Raw genomic sequence first — 19,133 nt, forward strand, 5'->3', positions numbered from 1 at the left:
TGGCCATGCCTTGTTTTGAAACACGGTAAAATCCAGGGCTGGTCCAAGATATTTTGCCACCTCCCTGGTGCCATGTACAGAAGTCAGCTAGACTGGAGCTGAATCTTGCTTTGACGCTGGCGATGGGACAGTACCATCCACTATATCTGAGACAGCTAAGGAGGTGCAGAGCAGGCTAGCTTAGGGGACACAGGTGGAATGCCAAAAACATTGGTTTCCCCCACCCCCACCCCCAGCACCTGCCCACACTGCCTCATGGAAGAGCCAGCCATGATATGCCATTCCGGCAGGTCACACTTGTTTCAAATACAGTCATACCTCGGGTTAAGTATGCTTCAGTTTGAGTACTTTCAGTTTAAGTACTCCACAGACCCTGAAGCGTTTACTTCCGGGTTCCGCCGCGCGCACATGTGCAGAAGCGATCTGTGCAGTTCGCGCATGCGCAGAAATGATCTATTGGCACTTTGCACACACACGCTATTGCCACTCGGATTAAGTACTTTTTGGGGTGCGAATGGCACCCCGGAACCAATTAAGTACTTAACCCGAGGTACCACTGTATTATTGCTAGTAGTAGTAGTAGTAATGATAATAATAATAATATAGAAGCAGCAGCAACAGCGACAAAATGGAAAGGGCAGCAGGAGGTGAATGGAGAAAACATGTTCCACAAACCGGAAAGAGTTACACCTCCTACCTGAGGTATGCCGTATTTGTCAATAATTTGCCAGATATACCAGTCTTCTCGCCTGGAAGCCTTGCGGAACTTGAAAGTGGTGACAAAGGCATATTCATCAGGAAGGCCCTGTGGGAAGACGTCTCTGGGGGACGGCAAGAGAAAGAAATGAGAAGCATTTGGGCTGCGTGTATTTGGGCAAGAAGGTGTTCGAAGATCTGTAACTGGCACAATAAACCCATTGTTTCTGATATAATCATAATATTTTGCCTTATTCCACTCGTCCCCCCCCCTTTATGGTCTCTGATTCTGCTTGCCTTGGAACACTACCAATCTGCGCACAGAACGTCATGGTAGAACTGCAAGTAAGTAAATAACTAGTTAATTGATCACACCAGTGAATAAGGGATGCATGTACAGTATAATGGAAAGCAGAGGCTCTATCACACCTTTATACCTCTGAAAAACAATATCCCATACACAACCTTCAATAATGAAGAGAGTTTAACAAGAGCTGCAGAATGCAGTAGCTGGTATTGATTTTCCCCATCCTATCCAATTTCCCCCATCCTATCCAATTTGCCAACCCATTGGCAGATTGCAAAATTCAGATTAGTTGAAGATTCATCAGTGTGAATGATGCCTTTTCAAAGTTTTTCCCAGTCATTCCTTACCAGACAGGAAACATGACTTATTTCCTTTGCCCAAGGTGCCAGCCAGTTGGCCTTACCCCTTCAAGGATATCCCATTACACGCCTCCTCCCCTTCCATCCAGGATTTCCTATTTTTTATTCCAAGGAATCAATCCACATCCATGGCCACTGAACTTGCACACTGGATTGGGTTTTTTGCTCGCTCGCTTGTTTGTTTTATTTATTTGAGTCTATTCCATTTATACGTTGCTTCCCATAAAAAAACTTGAAGTGTGTTCACAATAAAAACATAAACAATAACAACAATTCAATTTTTTTCCCCAAATCCACACAAATAAACACACACAATTTCATCTATAAAATGCCTTGGGGTTTTCCTGAGCCTTCTCCCACCTTGGATTAAATCTACACACACACACACAAAAAGAAAAATTAGCCAAAAGTTGATCTGAGAATCTTTGGCTCAACTTCGTATTTAAGAGTAGTCTATTTGGCAGCCAGGAGCACCAGGTTATATGACCCATCACAACTGCACAGTTCCTAAAACGTCTTGGGCCCAGTCTTGTTCAACATCTTTATCAATGACTTGGATGATGGGCTTGAGGGAATCCTGAGCAAGTTTGCAGATGACACCAAGTTGGGAGGGGTGGCTAACACCCCAGAGGACAGGATCACACTTCAGAATGACCTTAACAGATTAGACAACTGGGCCAAAGCAAACAAGATGAATTTTAACAAGGAGAAATGTAAAGTGCTACACTTGGGCAAAAAAAATGAAAGGCACAGATACAGGATGGGAGACACCTGGCTTGAGAGCAGTACATGTGAAAAGGATCTAGGAGTTTTGGTTGACCACAAACTTGACATGAGTCAGCAGTGTGATGCAGCAGCTAAAAAAGCCAATGCAATTCTGGGCTGCATCAATAGGAGTATAGCATCTAGATCAAGGGAAGTAATAGTACCACTGTATTCTGCTCTGGTCAGACCTCACCTGGAGTATTGTGTCCAGTTCTGGGCACCACAGTTCAAGAAGGATACTGATAAGCTGGAACGTGTCCAGAAGAGGGCAACCAAAATGGTCAAAGGCCTGGAAACGATGCCTTATGAGGAACGGCTTAGGGAGCTGGGTATGTTTAGCCTGGAGAAGAGAAGGTTAAGGGGTGATATGATAACCATGTTCAAATATATAAAAGGATGTCATATAAAGGAGGGAGAAAGGTTGTTTTCTGCTGCTCCAGAGAAGCGGACACGGAGCAACGGATTCAAACTACAAGAAAGAAAATTCCACCTAAACATTAGGAAGAACTTCCTGACAGTAAGAGCTGTTCGGCAGTGGAATTTGCTGCCAAGGAGTGTGGTGGAGTCTCCTTCTTTGGAGGTCTTTAAGCAGAGGCTTGACAGCCATCTGTCAGGAATGCTTTGATGGTGTTTCCTGCTTGGCAGGGGGTTGGACTGGATGGCCCTTGTGGTCTCTTCCAACTCTATGATTCTATGATTCTATGATTCTATGATTCTAAAACTCCTGTCTATGAAGGCTCCTTCTCAATTTACACAATGAGGAAGGACTTGATAGAAATCCCACTAATCTTGGATGCTTGCACACTGCCAAACTGGCTGCCAAACCATGGGACCTCCTCTGATGCTGGGCACAGACCAACGACCGGGTGTTCAGAAACACCCTGTTTTGGCATCTTGCTTTTATACTGGTGGTTGGCAGCCTGGACTGGAAAGGAAGAAGCCGAAATGGATGTGCCTTGTGCAAATAGGAAATAAAAGTGGCTACAAAGAACCTCTGGCAAGGAGACTCTGTTCACAGCTGGCTGTAAGGAACTAGACACCGTTTCTGTTGACTTCCAAAATCAAAAGGCTCGTACTCAATCCAAATTTTAAACAAGATTCCCCCTTCCCTACGAATATATTAATTTATGGTTTTACTTATAGATTTACTGTTGGCCCAGGTGTTTGTCGCAAATACTTTAAAGATCCCTTATTGTCTCCTTGGATTATGTGGGTGTTCTGGTTTGTGCTCTGGTTTGTCCATATCTTTTGGTCAAGACTTCTATTTACTAAGGAAAGGATCTTACTCTGTTTTCTGGACAATGGGAAAGCTGCCAAGCCGAACATAAGAGCTGTGGATTCCGTTGTCCTTCATTCCGAATATCTCCCTCACACTGAATAATCCCATCAGGTCAAAACCTGTCAAAAAGGAAAGATACAAAGGTGGGGGACAGGTGGGGGACAAGCTGAGATGAGGACAAGCAACTCAGATACGTTTTTCTCCACTTCCTAAAGGTGATACACAGGGGACACTATTTTGAATGTCATCGTGTGTCGTTGAGGAAGGAGAGCCTGACAAAACTTTACGTCCTGTTTCTATAAGAGGGCTATGTGAGAACAAAAGTAAGAACTTTATACTTGTGAGCATTTCCTTATTCAGTCGTTTTTTGTTTGTCTTTTAAGTGCACGCACAAACACAGAATAACGGTAACGATGCAGATAAAAAAATTATCTGTAGGTGGGGGAACATCCGCTTTCAATGTTACTGAACTACAGAGGAACAGGGAACTTACCGCACCAGAGCCAACAACCTTACAAAATAACTTAACAGCAGCATAAAACGGAGGTGAGCAAAGTACCCCTGATCTCACCAGGGGTTGTTTCCTCATCTATTGCTTCACTCCTTGAACTGTTGGAGTCCATCAAAGTGAGTTCTGAGGTTGTTTTCCTAGGATAACTGCGCATGTAAACAGGTCCATATCTGAGCTGCACCCTACACTAAATGTTAAGTTCCCTTCTAAGGCCACTACTGTGTACAGAACCAAAATCAATACCGTGTTTGGCACACCCACAGCGGGAAGGTGCGTTTTGGCTTTCGCCAAGCTTGTAATTGCATTTATATTACAGGTTACGGTAATTGCCCTGCAGGTATTTTCTTTGTTTCTGGGGTCTTTTTTTTCCTTCTTGGTGCTTTGCTCCATTTTCAATCAGCAGATGAAATAAGGCATTTATTACCACCCCTTGCCCTACAGCTTCACCCCTCGAAAGACCCAGGGAACAACTTTAATGGGAGAATTCTCTGACATATTGCCACTGGCCCCAACTGCTCTAATAAAGTGCAGCCAATATATTACTTACCCTGACTCTAAGAGCTCCCAACTGGCCCTAATATAAAATAATAGCTTGGCTTCACTGTAGAAACTCTGTGAGACTGTATATCAACAGGTTGTATTTACGCGCTCTCTCTCTTCCAGGTGTAGAAGGAAAGATGGAGCATTTCATAAGAAAATGATAATGGGTGATTGGATGAAAAGTTTCTCAGCTTGCAAAAAAAAAAAAAGTACTGATTGGGTAAAGCGGGTGTGTGTCATTTTCATCCTGAAGACCACATCTTAGTATGGGAAACATACCTGCCAAGTCTCCCACTGAAAAATGCGGGATCAGCAGCGGCGCAGCACCGGAAGTTGCGTAGAAGCAACTTCTGGGGCCACTCTGCCCATGTGTGGGCACCGGAAATAGAGCAGAGCAGCACCGGAAGTCGCTTCTACGCATGCCTGGCAGCCCTCTTGGTGGTGGCCGCATGGCAGTGGCCATCTTGGTGACGGCCGCCGCCATGCAGCCACCAGCAAGATGGCCGCCGCCATGTGGCCACCACCAAGATGGCCGCCAGGCATGCGTAGAAGTGACTTTCGGTGCCTCTCTTCCCGATTTCCGGTGCCCACACATGGGAAGAGCGGCACCCAAAATGGAGGCTCCCTGGCAGGTAGGAAATCCGGGGGATTTCCGGGATTTTTCTCCATTCGGGAAAACAGCGGGAAACAGGATAAAATTCAGGGGTTTCCCACGCAAAATGGAATACTTTAAGATGGGAAAGCATCCAGGAGCCACATGCCAGAGGTGTGCAGAGCCAGAGGCAAAGGTTGACTAGGCCAGAGACAAGAGTGAGTGGAAGAATGGAAGCCTGTTGCATCAGCCCAGCTCTTGCCACTTAAGTGACACCAGCTTCAAGCCACTTTTGCAGAGCTGGGATCACCCCAGCCTTGCAAAGGAGCACCTCCCAGAAAAATGTGCCTGGGACCATTGCCCCAGCAGCCCCCCACCACGACACATCCCTGCCTGCAAAACCATGGTTCAAATCCCCACTCAGCCATGAAACTCACTGGGTAAGCTTTGGCCAATCACTGCCTCTTGGCCTAAACTACTTCACAGGGTCATTGTAGGGGTTAAATGAGATGGAGGAGAACCATGCAGGGCATTTCGAGCTCCCTGGTAGGGAAAGGAGGGATATAAATGCAATAAAGGCAATCCAAAATGCAATGCGATAAACAGTGGGTGCAGTATTTATGTGTACCAAATTTAAGCTGCTGGAGAAGTACCCTAGCCATTTTGAGGTCCGAGTCAGGGAGCTACTCAAGCATCTCTCTAACAACACACACACACACACACACACACACACACACACACACACACACACACACACACACACGTAGACATCAAACATTGTACAATTGGGCTGGCTGGAGGGGGTCTCAAACTATCGATTAACAAAGGGCCTTGCACAGAGGTTAACCGGCCAGGGATGTCCTCCTTTTTTCATGTGTGCGGCTTCACAGGAAATAGCTCTTCCTGAACATGTGTTCTTTGCAGCCAAGGATCCATTCCGAAGGCCTGCAGCTATGCATGAGCAGATTATCAGCATTGCGAGGGAGATTAGCTAACGAGACTTCAATATTGAGGGCTTCCCAGTGCAGAGAGTGCAAAGGAAGGGCAGAATTAGTGTTGTTCCGAGGCGGGCGAACAACCGTCAGGGCAGTTGATATCTACTGCAGCATGATGCTGGTTTAATGTGCCTCTCTCCTTTGAGGATCAGCGGGCCACTGGCTCCTCTTTGCCAGAGGAAAAACACATACAGCCCCTTGGAGAACGTTATAATTAGCTGGTGAGTCACTGGCATCTTAGGAATCCAATCTGCTCCTCTGTTGACCACAGGCCAGCAGAAAGAGAGGCATCGACAAGCAATCGCAGCCATCCCTAGCTATAATTGTAGGCTATTAGGTTTTACACACTGGCCCAGCAGCACTGGGTGCGAGGCTATTGGCCATCCCACAACAAGCTATAAATAAGCACAGAGGCCCAGGCAGATGGATTGTTTTTCTTGTTCATCTGTCGGGTAGGAAATAAAGCGCTAGTCTTCAAAGCAGACCTAAACTACTTAAAACTGAAGATCTGGGGACAGCATATCTATGTATGGAGGAATGGCTTGTCCTACAGAGACATTAAGCAGTTTTGATTATAAACATAGGCTGGTACCTGAATACACCATACTGAAATCAATGGACTAACTCTTAGATTCCACTCATGGGCTCCATTCCTCAGGGAATCCCTGTGTGTATGACTGGGGCGTATACAGCTTACCAGTGAAATATGGGGTGTTCCTTCTGAAATGCCCTATGCAGGGCCGTCTTACCCATAGGCGCTAGGGGTGTGGGGCACCTGGATGTCGGGCTCTCAGGGGTGCTAGGCCAAGAGTCCGGGGCCCAAGAGTTGAGTCCGGTGAAGAGCCTGCCCGTCACTCAGAGCGTCACAATGGGCTCTTCTGCTGCGGGTGGCTCTGTGGCACGAGATCGGGGGCAACCGAGCCAGTGAGATGCTGAGCTGGCCGGCCAGCTCCGCCCTCCTGCGTGACTGGGACTGGGCAACTGGGGGGGTGGATCTTTGCACCCCGGTGCTGCATATGCTTAAGGCAGCCTTGACCCTATCTTACAAATTTCAAGGGAGGCAAAACAATAGCTATTGAGTAGAGTAAGATTTTCCAGAGGGCTTCTGCACATGCCTGCTTCTGATGTTCTCAGAGGAAGAAGAAAGAGGGGGAACCCCCCACCACCACCACAGATTTTCCAAAAACAAGTTTTATTTAAAAAATGAAATGAAACAAAAATTCTAACCCCACTGAGTGAGTCACCCCTGAACTTGGATAAAAGACAATCCCTATGTAATTCTCCCCCATCCCCCAGCACTCCTCTCTCTGTAGCCTCTGCCATTCTCTGGAAGTTTCTGCTTAAAATGAGCGTCAGTAATAAATGCTGCATCAAAAATAACAAGACACAACAGCAAAACCCACCAACGCACGGGAACTATTTTCCATCCCATTTCCCCCAGTCCCAGCATTGACCTACAGCCAGGATTTTAGCCTGAGTCACGACTCGCTATCACTATCCTTGTTAAAACCCTAGTGGTGTTTCTGTGCATCGGATCAGAGACATGAGGAGTATGTTAAATTTGCCCAGAGGTTGCTGCATAATGCTTTGTCATTAACACTGACTCAGACTCCTTGTTCCGGTTTTCCTCTCTCTCTGTCTCTCTCTGTTTGTGGGCCTCTGTAGTTATGCGCCCACAATAAAAAATACCAATAAAGGAAACTTCAGAGAACAATGTGTCTCCATTTGCCTCCACTTTAACTTCATTATTTTTCCTCTGCTTTGCAGAAAACGCAGGCTGCAAGAGGGGAGGTCAGAACCTCCTGCTCCAGGAAAAAATCACAAACTTATTTACTTTGCTGCACAGCCACCATCCCCAAAATTGCAACTGCTCTCTATGGGACTGCCCTTTGAGACTAAGCCAAAGCCAAATCTTGGTAAAGTAATCATTGTCTGCTCACTAGACACACACACACACACATGCCATTTCTTGCTTTTTAAAAATACTTCGAAGCACAGAAGTGCAACCTCTCTTGAGAAATCCTTCTAATTCCTCCAGAACAAAATGATTCTTCAGTTTTGATTGTATGCTAAAATCTATCAATGCTTTTACCAAATATGTGGGAAAAGAAAACCCTTTGAGAAAACTGACTATGGGTGCTACACTAGCACAGCAAAACTAGCATGGTGATGTGAAGGGCTAGCACAAATAATCCCTACACACAGGACAGGAGTATATGAAGACATTTTATACCAAACAGGACATTGTTCCACCTAGATCAGTGTTGTCCACACTGACTCACAGGGTATTAGAGACAGAGATCATGCCCATCATTGAACTTTGGATCTTCTGCATGCAAACTAGTTGCTCCATCCCTGAGTTATGGTCCTTATGCCTGAATTGTGAACATTTCTTGGCAGAAAATAGCCCCTGCACACCTTATGCATGCAGATGAGTAAAAGGGCACAGGACCATTCCTCTGACCCTGATCTGGATTATAAATGTCTTCTTCATTATCCACACATGGGCAGGGATGTGTGAGGCAAGAATGACAACATGTCTAGGTGCCCATTGACCCTGGAACTCTAAGAGATGGGGAGTTCCATGCTCTAAGGACATCTGTGTGAATCATGTTCCTTGTCTTTGATGTATCCTTGCTAATTATTTGATAGTAAGGATCAGGTCAATGGGAGCCACATACTACCGGTATTAGGTGTGGGGCCAAATGCACAGCCCTACAGTTTCACGCCCCCCTCACTTGACAACCTTTTGAATCAGTAAATTTGTATTTATTTGGCTTTTGTGGCCTTTAAATGTATGTTTCCCCTGTACAGCAGAGGTAGGGAACCTATGGCCTTCCACATGTTGTTGAACTCAAACTCCCATCAGCCTCATGGCCAATTGCCAAGGATGATGGGAAATATAGTCTGGAGAGACACGGGTTCCCCATAACTGATGCATCAGTATGTGCATTCAGTCATCTGACAATTAAGGATTCATGCATCTGACGAACCGCATGGGGAGAGGGGTCTTTAAATATTAGTTCCAACAATGGTTATGTTCTGGAATAGGAAGCCCACACCTGAAATTTTCATTCGAAAAAAAGGACCTAGGGGTTTCAAGTGGATTTATTAATAAATGAATAAATTGCAATGCAGATGTAAATTCATGGTCCCCAATCTAGATTGAGAGGCAAAGGGATGAAGCTCCATTATAGGGTCCCATGTTAGTAATTTGGGTTGGGAGACCCTGTCCTCAAGGACAGAACCATGCAGTCCTGGCCAAGTGTAAAAAGGTAAAGGATCCCTGGATGGTTAAGTCCAGTCAAAGATGACTATGGGGTTGCAGCGCTCATCTCACTTTCAGGCTGAGGGAGTCGGCGTTTACCCACAGACAGATTTCCGGGTGATGTGGCCAGCAGGACTAAACAGCTTCTGGCACAACGGAACACCGTGACGGAAACCAGAGCACACGGAAATGCCGTTTACCTTCCCACCTATTTATCTACTTGCACTGGCATGCTTTCAAACTGCTAGGTTGGCAGGAGCTGGGGCAGAGCAATGGGAGCTCACTCTGTCACAGGGATTCGAACTGCTGACCTTCCAATCGGCAAGCCCAAGAGGTTTAGACCACAGTGCCACCTATGCCCCAAGTGTCATGTGGCCCAGAAGACTCTATTTTCTGTGTGCTTGTTATTCACAGACTAACTTCTTCCACTGTGTTACTTCTCCTGTTCAAACCCTTTTAGCTTCTCTTGAAATTCTTCAAATGTTCCACCTGAGGATCTGGACTCCCTTAACTGGCTCTATAATGTATTTGGTTACTTTTCAATGGCCAACTGGAGACGGAAACTGAGAATCCCAACCCCAAGCATATTGCGGATAGCATCCCATTACCTGGAATATCATCAGTCTCTCCATTGGTGTGCTTGAACCTGTCTCCTTCTACGTGGACACTGGGACACAGCACATCTGAGAAGAAAAAGGGGAAGAAAAGATTTACATTAAAAATAAAGTAATTATTTTAAAAGTGAAATCCCATTGGGTTGGAATCTGGAAACATAAAAACTGCTTTGAAAATGCACTTTTTAAAAAAGCGTTTTAAAAAATACATTGAATTTTCCATAAGGCTCACCATCACCATCTAGTGTCACATTGTATATTGCACTTAAAACATTTTATTTGTTTTTGTATAGCGGAGTCCTGCAGTCAGAACTGTATGGGGTTCTAAAAAAGCCATCTATACCATTGTGCCTGGCGTGCTCTGGTCCATGGGGTCACGAAGAGTCGGACACGACTAAACGACTAAACAACAACAACATACCATTGTCCATAACATTGCCCCTGCTAGCATATATGTTACCCTACACATAGCAAGCTTGTTTGCAGTGGCCAGGAACCATCTACATTTGAAATAAGTGTACCTCTACTATGGATGTCAGAGAATTTAGGTCCATTCTGCCTGGTTGCTAATTGCTAGAAAATGTGCGACAGAGACTCTGATCTGATTTTTATGCTGTTATATTCCTTTCAACAGCTGCAACTTTTTTTCTGTTTTGCAATTGTGTCTCCTGATCTCTCTTTCTGTTTCCTCCCAGCTAAGCATCTATGCAAACATTAAGTTGTTTTTCCCTGGAGCAAAGGCTAATTTCTGAATAAAAATGGATCAAGCAGATATTTAATGAACAATGGAAAATCAGCGGTGGCAAGCACCCATTGTTAGCAGTAGAAGAAAAGGCAGAAAACCCAAGGAATATGTAGTGCCAGAGTCAATGACAGGAAGAGCCAACAAATTCCAGCTTTCTCCTCATCCTTTTTCTTGCTGATTTCTACAAGGGCAACACAGAGACTACGAAGCAGGAAGCTGACAGGCAGTGCTACCTCCTGAACAGGTTGCAAAGAAGAAGGAAGGAAAATGGACCACAGTGATCGGTGTGGCATTCCCCCAGTTTCCCTAAAAAAATCAGCCTCCACAGTGGAAGTTGTGAACCAACAACACCATCTATTTCCAGGGATCCCAAATTATTTCCTGAGGCTTTAATGAATAGCCATGTAAGGAACAGGTTAAATGATTCTATGAATTGACTGTCCCTGTTTTGCCATTGTGAGACCATCATTTCCCCCATAATCCCTGTGCGCTCTTTGTCAATAAGGTCCATCTTTCTTTCTCTCCTTTTTCTCTGTCTTTGCAAAGAGCCTTTGCTCAACACAAAAGTTGTCTAAATAACTTTTTTTTAAAAAAATAACCCTGGCACCAAGACAGATTTGTTGGCTACAGGTGCCTCCTAGACCATTATTAAATGGGCCAGCCGGATGCTTTGGAAGCTGCTGCTGCTGATAAATCACTTCTATTATCCCAACAGCTGTAGGCATTTTGTTAGCATATGGGAAACATCAACCAATTTTACCAAGTTATCGTGGGTGGATGAATCCAGCTCGAGGCTGCACAGCAGGCTGCTCTTAACCGCATTTCCGCAAATGTGAGGGGCGAAATGGCACTTTTGCCACATTGTCAAGAAATGTCCAGAACATAGAGCTGTATTTATTAGAACGTCTGCTTAGTGGGATCTGACAATCACCTGCTTTTCCCTATGGGGTGAAGGTGTCACGTGATTATTATTATTATTATTAGCAGATTGGCCAATTACACATTCAGAGAAAAGAGGAAATTCACCCCCCCCAAAATGATGACAAAATTTGCATGAAATAAGTTGATTTATATGTATAGATGAAACTTTAGAAATAATGAATATGATAGAAATATAATGCATCTCATTATGTGGGGGGGGGGGCAACCGTGACCAGGTGACATGCCCTGGGTCAATCTGCTGTCCAGGTGCTATTGGTAGACAAACTCAAGGGCCCTCTTCTCCACTCTTCTGGTACTTTCAACCGAACATAGACTGGATTGGCCATCAAACACTTTAGGGTGGAGAGACTCCAGCTCTCATCAACCCTAACCAGTATGGCTAATGGTCAGGGGTAGGGGTACCAAATTGAATAAAATATTGTGGGGGCCCAGGTATGCCCTACCCTACATAATAATCATATGATGCAGTGCGCACATACAATTTGAATGGGAATGTCCATTAACTTGGGGGAGGGCTCTGGCCCCCTCAAATATTTTACTGTGGAGACCGAAGCCCCCACAGCCCCTAGGAGTTGGCTCAGGGATGATGATGGGACTTACAGTCCAACTACAAGGGCTCCCCGCCCCTGAAATAAAGGACACCATCATATAGAGGACACTGTCAAATAGTTCTTCAAATTAGAGGATAATTCAGGAATACCCTGAATGTGGATTGCCCTTTACAGAGTAAAGACAAGAAGGAACGAAGGAAGGCCCCTACCCTCACAAACTTATGATCAAAAAGTTGACACAGAGAAGGTGATAGAGCAAGTGAATTTAATTCCTGAGCAAATATCCTGTGCTGTTAAAGCCCTGTGCTGCATCTCAAAGAGGGGCAATAGACACTGGAATCACCATTCTACTGGAAAATTAGCTTGACCTAAGAGCACCTAAGAACATAATACGAGCCCCGCTGGGTCAAACCAAAGGATTATCTCGTCTAGCATCCTGTTCTCACAGTGGCCAACCAGATGCCCATGGCAAGCCTTCAAGCAGGACATGAGTGCAACAGTTTTCTCCCCACTTGTGATTCCAATACCATCTCTGACAATGGAGGCATAACATCGCCATCACGTCTAGTAGCCACTGATGTAGCCTTACCCTCCGTAAATTGGCCCGATTCTCTTTCAAAGCCATCCAATCCACTGCAGAGGAATCTCCAAGGAGAAACTCCTGTCCTGACCCATCACCAGTGTTCTGTGCCTGTTAAAGGATGGGGCCTGCTGAGCCGAGGCGAGCATTAAGGGAAATGTGGCTGTATGCTCTGAAAGAGTTCCAAATGGGTTTCCAGCCCAGTATGATGTATTGTGCCTGCGGCAAGGAGCAAGGGTGGAGCAGGAAAGCTAGTGTCATGCTGTGACAGAAAATGGGTTCAAAACAAGCGTACAGCTTACACAAAGTTTGCCATGGGACAAGCTTCTAGGCAATGGGCAACTCAACTGCTGAGCACTACATTCAGATACATCAACCACTCAGTTCATCGGCTAAATAAGAGGGCTGGTATTCACACAACGTCTCCACAAGCCTTCCTGGAAGACCACAAACTTTTGGCTCTTCCTTTCCAGGAAATATTTTCATCTCAGATAGTCACTATCAGAACACTTCTTCCCTCCCAATCAAGTTCCCTTTAGTGCCATGTCTTTTTTAAGATGGTATGTCTCTAGGCGGTCTTCCTTTTTTGTGATCTGTAAGCAGCTCTCAGAGCCTTTTTTTGGCTGAAGAGCAGAGTTAGAAAAAAGAAGATGTTTTAAACAAACAAACAAACAAATGGCCTGCACCCACTCAGCTAGGGGGTGGAAGGAAAGCTCAGGCCATCACAACCCTGTTACATTGGGTCCTCACTGACAACCTGAGTATCTGGCAGCTATGCCTCTCCCTGAGTTGAGTTCTGCCTTGAAGCATGAGTAGTAGTGATGTCTTGCACATAACCTGGATAGCTCAGTTGGTTAGAGCATGGTGCTGACGGCCGGCAGATTACTTGTCGCAACAAATTGGAAAAGTCAAAGAACATCAAAAAAGGAGGAATGGGTGGAAAAGATAAAAACATATAAAAATTTATCAATTAGAGCGGGCAGGGTAAAAGGCATAAAGGAAGCAAGTTTAGAAAAAAGTTGGAGCTCGCTTAAACAATATCAAAAAAGACAGATAGAAAAAACTAACCTCTTGGCAGATATATAAAAGACACAAAAATAAAAGATATCAAAGGGAAATAGGGAAAAGGTGTGTGTATATAAAGATAAAGAACAATTGCAGACCAGAGTATAAGGTGACTGGAAGTCAATCTTTTTTCTTTAGAGGGGGGGGCAATAGAGGGCTTAAGATCCTTAATTTTCTCTTATGTCTGTTTTATAATTTAAGGATCGGGATTCTTTTTTCTTCTTTTTTTTGTTTAGTGTTGTTAAGTATGTAATTTTGTATGAATGACTTATAATTATATATATTTTTCATATATGATTTAAATATGATTTGAGTATGATTGTATTTTGATTTATTATGATTTGATTTAGTTTGATATCATTTATTATGATTTGATTTAGTTTGATATCATTTGATGAATGTATGTTTCGTTTTTGTGTTGTTTTCTTTATGTGTTTTTAAATGAAATAAAGTTTATTTTAATATTTTAAAAAAGAGCATGGTGCTGATAACAACAAGGCTGCAGGTTCAATCCCCGTATGGGACACCTGCATATTCCTGCATTGGCAGGGAGTTGGATTAGATGATCTTCAAAGTCTCTTCCAACTCTATGATTCTATGCCTGAACTCATGAAGTCATAGAATCATAGAATTGTAGAGTTAGAAGGGACTCCAAGGCTCATCTAATCCAACCCCTGCAATGCAGGAATCTCAGCTAAAGCATGCATGGCAGATAGCCATCCAACCTCTGCTTAAAGACCTCCAAGGAAGGAGAGTCCTTTATCAGTATGCATTAGCAGTCACGAAGCGGGTATGGCGGAGGAAGACGAGAAAGACCTGCCTCTATAGGGTGGCAGGTCACTTCTTCACTTATCTCCAAGTGCCTTTTGGACGTCCAGATGAGGTCACCCTGAGAGTTTCCATGTCTTTTATAGGACTGTTTACACTCCTTCGGCTGCAAGGCAATCCTTAAGAATGGGATCAATCACCAAAGCAGACAACATGCTTGCCTGATGACTCACCCGGGCAGGAAGAAGGCACAGCAACAGGCGGCGACATATCAATCGCAAATAGCAAGAAAGCATCATAAAACACCCCAAATGGAACACCAGCTGAACACAGACTTTCCACACACAAACACACTTATTTCCAGCATAGTTTTTCCTTCCAGTCTTTTCCTCATTGAATAAGAGTTTTCTTTCCTAGAGGTGCACTGAGCAATTAGTAGTTCCCATGTACCATACAAAACTCGGCTTTTAACCCACTGAGGATTAAGTTTCAGTCCTACAAATCCGATGGGTATTTTATGGAAGGTGGAATGCTTGCTTCAGTAACACAACCTTCCCCCCAAGCTCGATGCTGTCAGAGGAGGAATGGTTGAGACTGCTTCCCCAGCCTGACCCTTCTATCTCTGCCCTTACCACATGTAAGTGTTCAAGAATAGCTCTTTCTGCAGATGCCATCATTCTGCATTACAAGCATGGACTATATGACAACTCAGGTTTCCTGTGCCACATTTTAATGGGTGTGCAGATGTGTGACATGCCTATAAACAGTCCCCCTGAGACCTGGGGTGGATAAGCCTAGTTCAGTTTCTATTTTGCCAATGTTAAACTTAGTCTTCAGCATTTCTGCATCAGTTTGCAAGTAATTGCAAGTAATTTATCCATTAATAATAATAATAATAATAATAATAATAATAATAATAATAATATGCCGCCCATCTGGCTGGGCTTCCCCAGCCACTCTTGGTGGCTCCCAACAGATTAAAAACAGAATAAAACATTAAACATTAAAAAACTTCGCTAAACAGGGCTGCCTTCAGATGCCTTTTAAAATTTGGATAGTTGTTTATTTCCTTGACACCTGATGGGAGGGCATTCAACAGGGCGGGCACCACCACCGAGAAGGCCCTCTGCCTAGTTCCCTGTAACCTCACTTCTCATAGTGAGGGAACCACCAGAAGGCCCTTGGAGCTCAGTGTCATGTTGGTAGGCTCATTTCACTAATATATATACTTTCACTAATATATATACTTTCCCCTAATCTACTCATCTTTGGGCATGGTTTCTGGTTAGGGAACCATACCATAAAATTTGGAGAACTGAGAGTTTCAAAGAACAGAACAGAACAGAATAGAATAGAGCCAGTGTGGTATAGTGGTTAAGAGCGGTGGACTTGTAACCTGGTGAACCGGGTTCGCGTCTCCGCTCCTCCACATGCAGCTGCAGTCACACTTCTCTGAAGTCTCTCAGCCTCACTCACCTCACAGAGTGTTTGTTGTGGGGGAGGAAGGGAAAGGAGATTGTTAGCTGCTTTGAGACTCCTTAAAGGTAAAGAGACCCCTGACCATTAGGTCCAGTCGTGACCGACTCTAGGGTTGTGGTGCTAATCTCGCGTTATTGGCCGAGGGAGCCGGCGTACAGCTTCCAGATCATGTGGCCGGCATGACAAAGCCGCTTCTGGCAAACCAGAGCAGCACACAGAAATGTCGTTTACCTTCCCGCTGTAGCGGTACCTATTTATCTACTTGCTAGGTTGGCAGGAGCTGGGACCAAGCAACGGGAGCTCACCCTGTTGTGGGGATTCAAACCACCAACCTTCTGATCGGCAAGCTCTAGGTTCAGTGGTTTAACCCACAGTGCCACCTAGGTCCCATTTGAGACTCCTTAGGGTAGTGATAAAGCAGGATATCAAATCCAAACTCCTCTTCTTCTTTCAGCTTATATATTTTGAGGTGAAACATTCAGATCAGAAAAGATAAAATTGAAAAGAAAACCAAAACAGACCCGTTGTCCATTTGCACCTGAGACATGGGAGACAAAAATTCAGTCTCTCAAACATTCCACCTCAATGTGAGACCTTTTCCTCCCCTCCAACGCAAGCTCAAGTAGCCAGCGCCAAGAGAAACAAGCCTCATCCCTCACTAACAAGCGCTGATCTAAGGCGCACAAGTTCCTTGTCCCTGCCAGCTGGCCATTGAAGGAGCGGGAACTGGAATTGATCTGAGGAAATGAAGGGTGACGAGAAACAGGAGGCCAGACACTGATAGAGGCAGAGGTGAGGTCATTGCTATGGAGACATATGGGCCTCTGAGACAGCACGCACTGAAGCTTACAAGATTCAACTCAAGGTCTTGCGGCCTTTAATTAACTGGAAGGATTGCCAGTGAGCTCGGTTGGGTTATTAGGTGAGACCAATTGATACTGGGAAATTTTGTGCTTTGGGTTGTTTTGTATTCCCCATAGATCAGGGGCAGGAATAATGGGTCCATTGTTTCCTTCTGGATTCCAGCTTTGGTCGTCCATCTGGGGTGCGAGGGGTGCTACTTGGGGGAAGACGCGGTAGATCAGTGGTAGACTACGAGCTCCACATTCTTCAGCGTCTCAGTTTAAAGAAAGATCTCAGACATCATGTATTAGGAACTACTTCTCCCTGGAACCCTGAAGAGCAACTACCAGTCAGAGTACTCAGTATTGATCTGGTCTGACTCCTGGTCTGACTCAGGATTAGGCAGCTACATCCGTTCATACCTTTTCCTCTCTTTTTTAAAGACAATTTATAAAATTTTCAAATAAACCACATTAAACAATAACAAAACATTAAACAAACAAACACAACAGCGCACAATAAACATAAAAATTCCTCAACTATTTTACTTCACTTTGCTCTCCCTCCTTCCCCTCATTCGGTTTTATCTCGCAGTTCGTTTATCCCATCTACTTAAAGTCAATTTGTAGGATTTATTTTAGTCCTGCAAGTGTCTTTAAACTTCTACAGTTCCTTTCTATATAGTCCACAAATTTACTCCAATCCTTTTGGAACCTTGACTCTCCCTGGTCTCGGATCCTGCAAGTCAGTTTCGCTAATTCTGCATAATCCATCATTTTTGTCTGCCACTCTTCAATCGTTGGTAACTCCTGAGTTTTCCATTTTGGGGCTAATAAAGTCCTAGCCGCGGTTGTCGCATACATGAATAATATTTGGTCTCCGTTCATACCTTTTCCAATGAACTACTGTAGCCATTTCAACTCTGTGCTCTGAAAGGTCACTGCATATCTCTTCGCAGGTGTCTGAACTTACTGACTTCATACAATCCATTTCTATAGAGAACGTGACAACGCAAAGTGACAGTTTCCTCTTTGTTTCTCATTGGTGACTTAGTCTAATAAAAATGCTTTTGTGGAGTGAAACAAAAATGCAGCTTCAGGAAACTCAGCCATTTAAAGCTAGCATTGCATTTCCCTAAACAATTTACAAGCCAGATTTGAGACAAAGTATTCTCTTCTACATAATGCTATGATTCTCCTCCAAACCAAGGCGCTCTCTCTCTCTCTCTCTCTCTCTCTCTCTCTCTCTCTCTCTCTCTCTCACACACACACACACACACACACACACACACACAACAAGGGGGCCCTGCCAGTGCCAGATTTACATATAAGCTACACAAGCTATAACTTAAGGCCCCACTCTCTTGGGCCCCCCAAAAAAATTAAAGAAAAAAAACTGGATATACATTTCCAAAATATAAGATAAAAAACAAATAAAATAAAACCTACATGCAGCAACGGTGTTTTGTGTTGTGTAGGCTCCTATTATGTAAGTAATGGGCCCTGCCTGCTAGCCTGCTCCCTAAAATCTCACATATAAAGGGCCCCATTACCTTCAGTATGGGGCCCTCTTTGACAACATTACAGATCCTCCAAGTGTCCCTATTTTCTAGGGACGTCCCTGATTTAGAGAAACCATCCTGGTTTCTGTTTTGATCCCGGAATGTCCCACTTTTCCTTAGGATGTCCCTATTTTCATTGGAAAAATGTTGGAGGGCATGGAGTTATCCGACCCCCAAGCTGTTTGAAGGCAATCCTGTATAGGGAAGTTGTTTGTTTTTAATGTTTCATATTTTATTATATTTTTATATATGTTGAAAGCAGACCCATTAAGATGTGTGGAGTATAAATAGTAAAATTATCCTTGTGGAATGGGACATCCCTATTTCGGAGAAATGTCGCAGGTTGTTGTCACCATGATGGGATTCTTTGGTACATTTTACTATTCTTAATGTTTATTAAGGGTGGTATTCAACTACCTTGTCCCATCAGCACAAGGATTTCTGTTTGTTCAACAGGACTTTACCATTTCCTCTCACACCCTCCCCAAATTTGCTCTGGATGGTTGAGGGAACCCGTAGAACAGATTTGGAGAATAAGTGGAGAATGGGACATGGGTGGCATTGTGGTCTAAACCACTGAGCCTAGGGCTTGCCGATCAGAAGGTCGGCGGTTTGAATCCCTATGACAGGGTGAGCTCCCATTGCTCGGTCGCACCTCCTGCCAACCTAGCAG

General features: G+C 44.4%; 1 protein-coding gene across 2 annotated transcripts in view; it reads right to left on the reverse strand.

Moving 5' to 3' along the window:
* Nucleotides 1–19,133, reverse strand: part of COL22A1 (collagen type XXII alpha 1 chain) — a 180,488-nt gene that overhangs the window by 109,122 nt on the left and 52,233 nt on the right. For both annotated transcript variants that reach the window (XM_060277589.2, XM_060277590.2), the window contains exons 4-6: nt 9,921–9,995; nt 3,414–3,525; nt 698–821 (exon numbers count right to left, since the gene is read on the reverse strand). In XM_060277589.2, the coding sequence (XP_060133572.1) occupies nt 698–821; nt 3,414–3,525; nt 9,921–9,995 (311 nt within the window). The remainder of the gene's footprint in view (nt 1–697; nt 822–3,413; nt 3,526–9,920; nt 9,996–19,133) is intronic.

Source organism: Zootoca vivipara, chromosome 8 (genome assembly GCF_965207765.1).
Source record: "Zootoca vivipara chromosome 8, rZooViv2.hap1.1, whole genome shotgun sequence".
Classification (NCBI taxonomy): domain Eukaryota; kingdom Metazoa; phylum Chordata; class Lepidosauria; order Squamata; family Lacertidae; genus Zootoca; species Zootoca vivipara.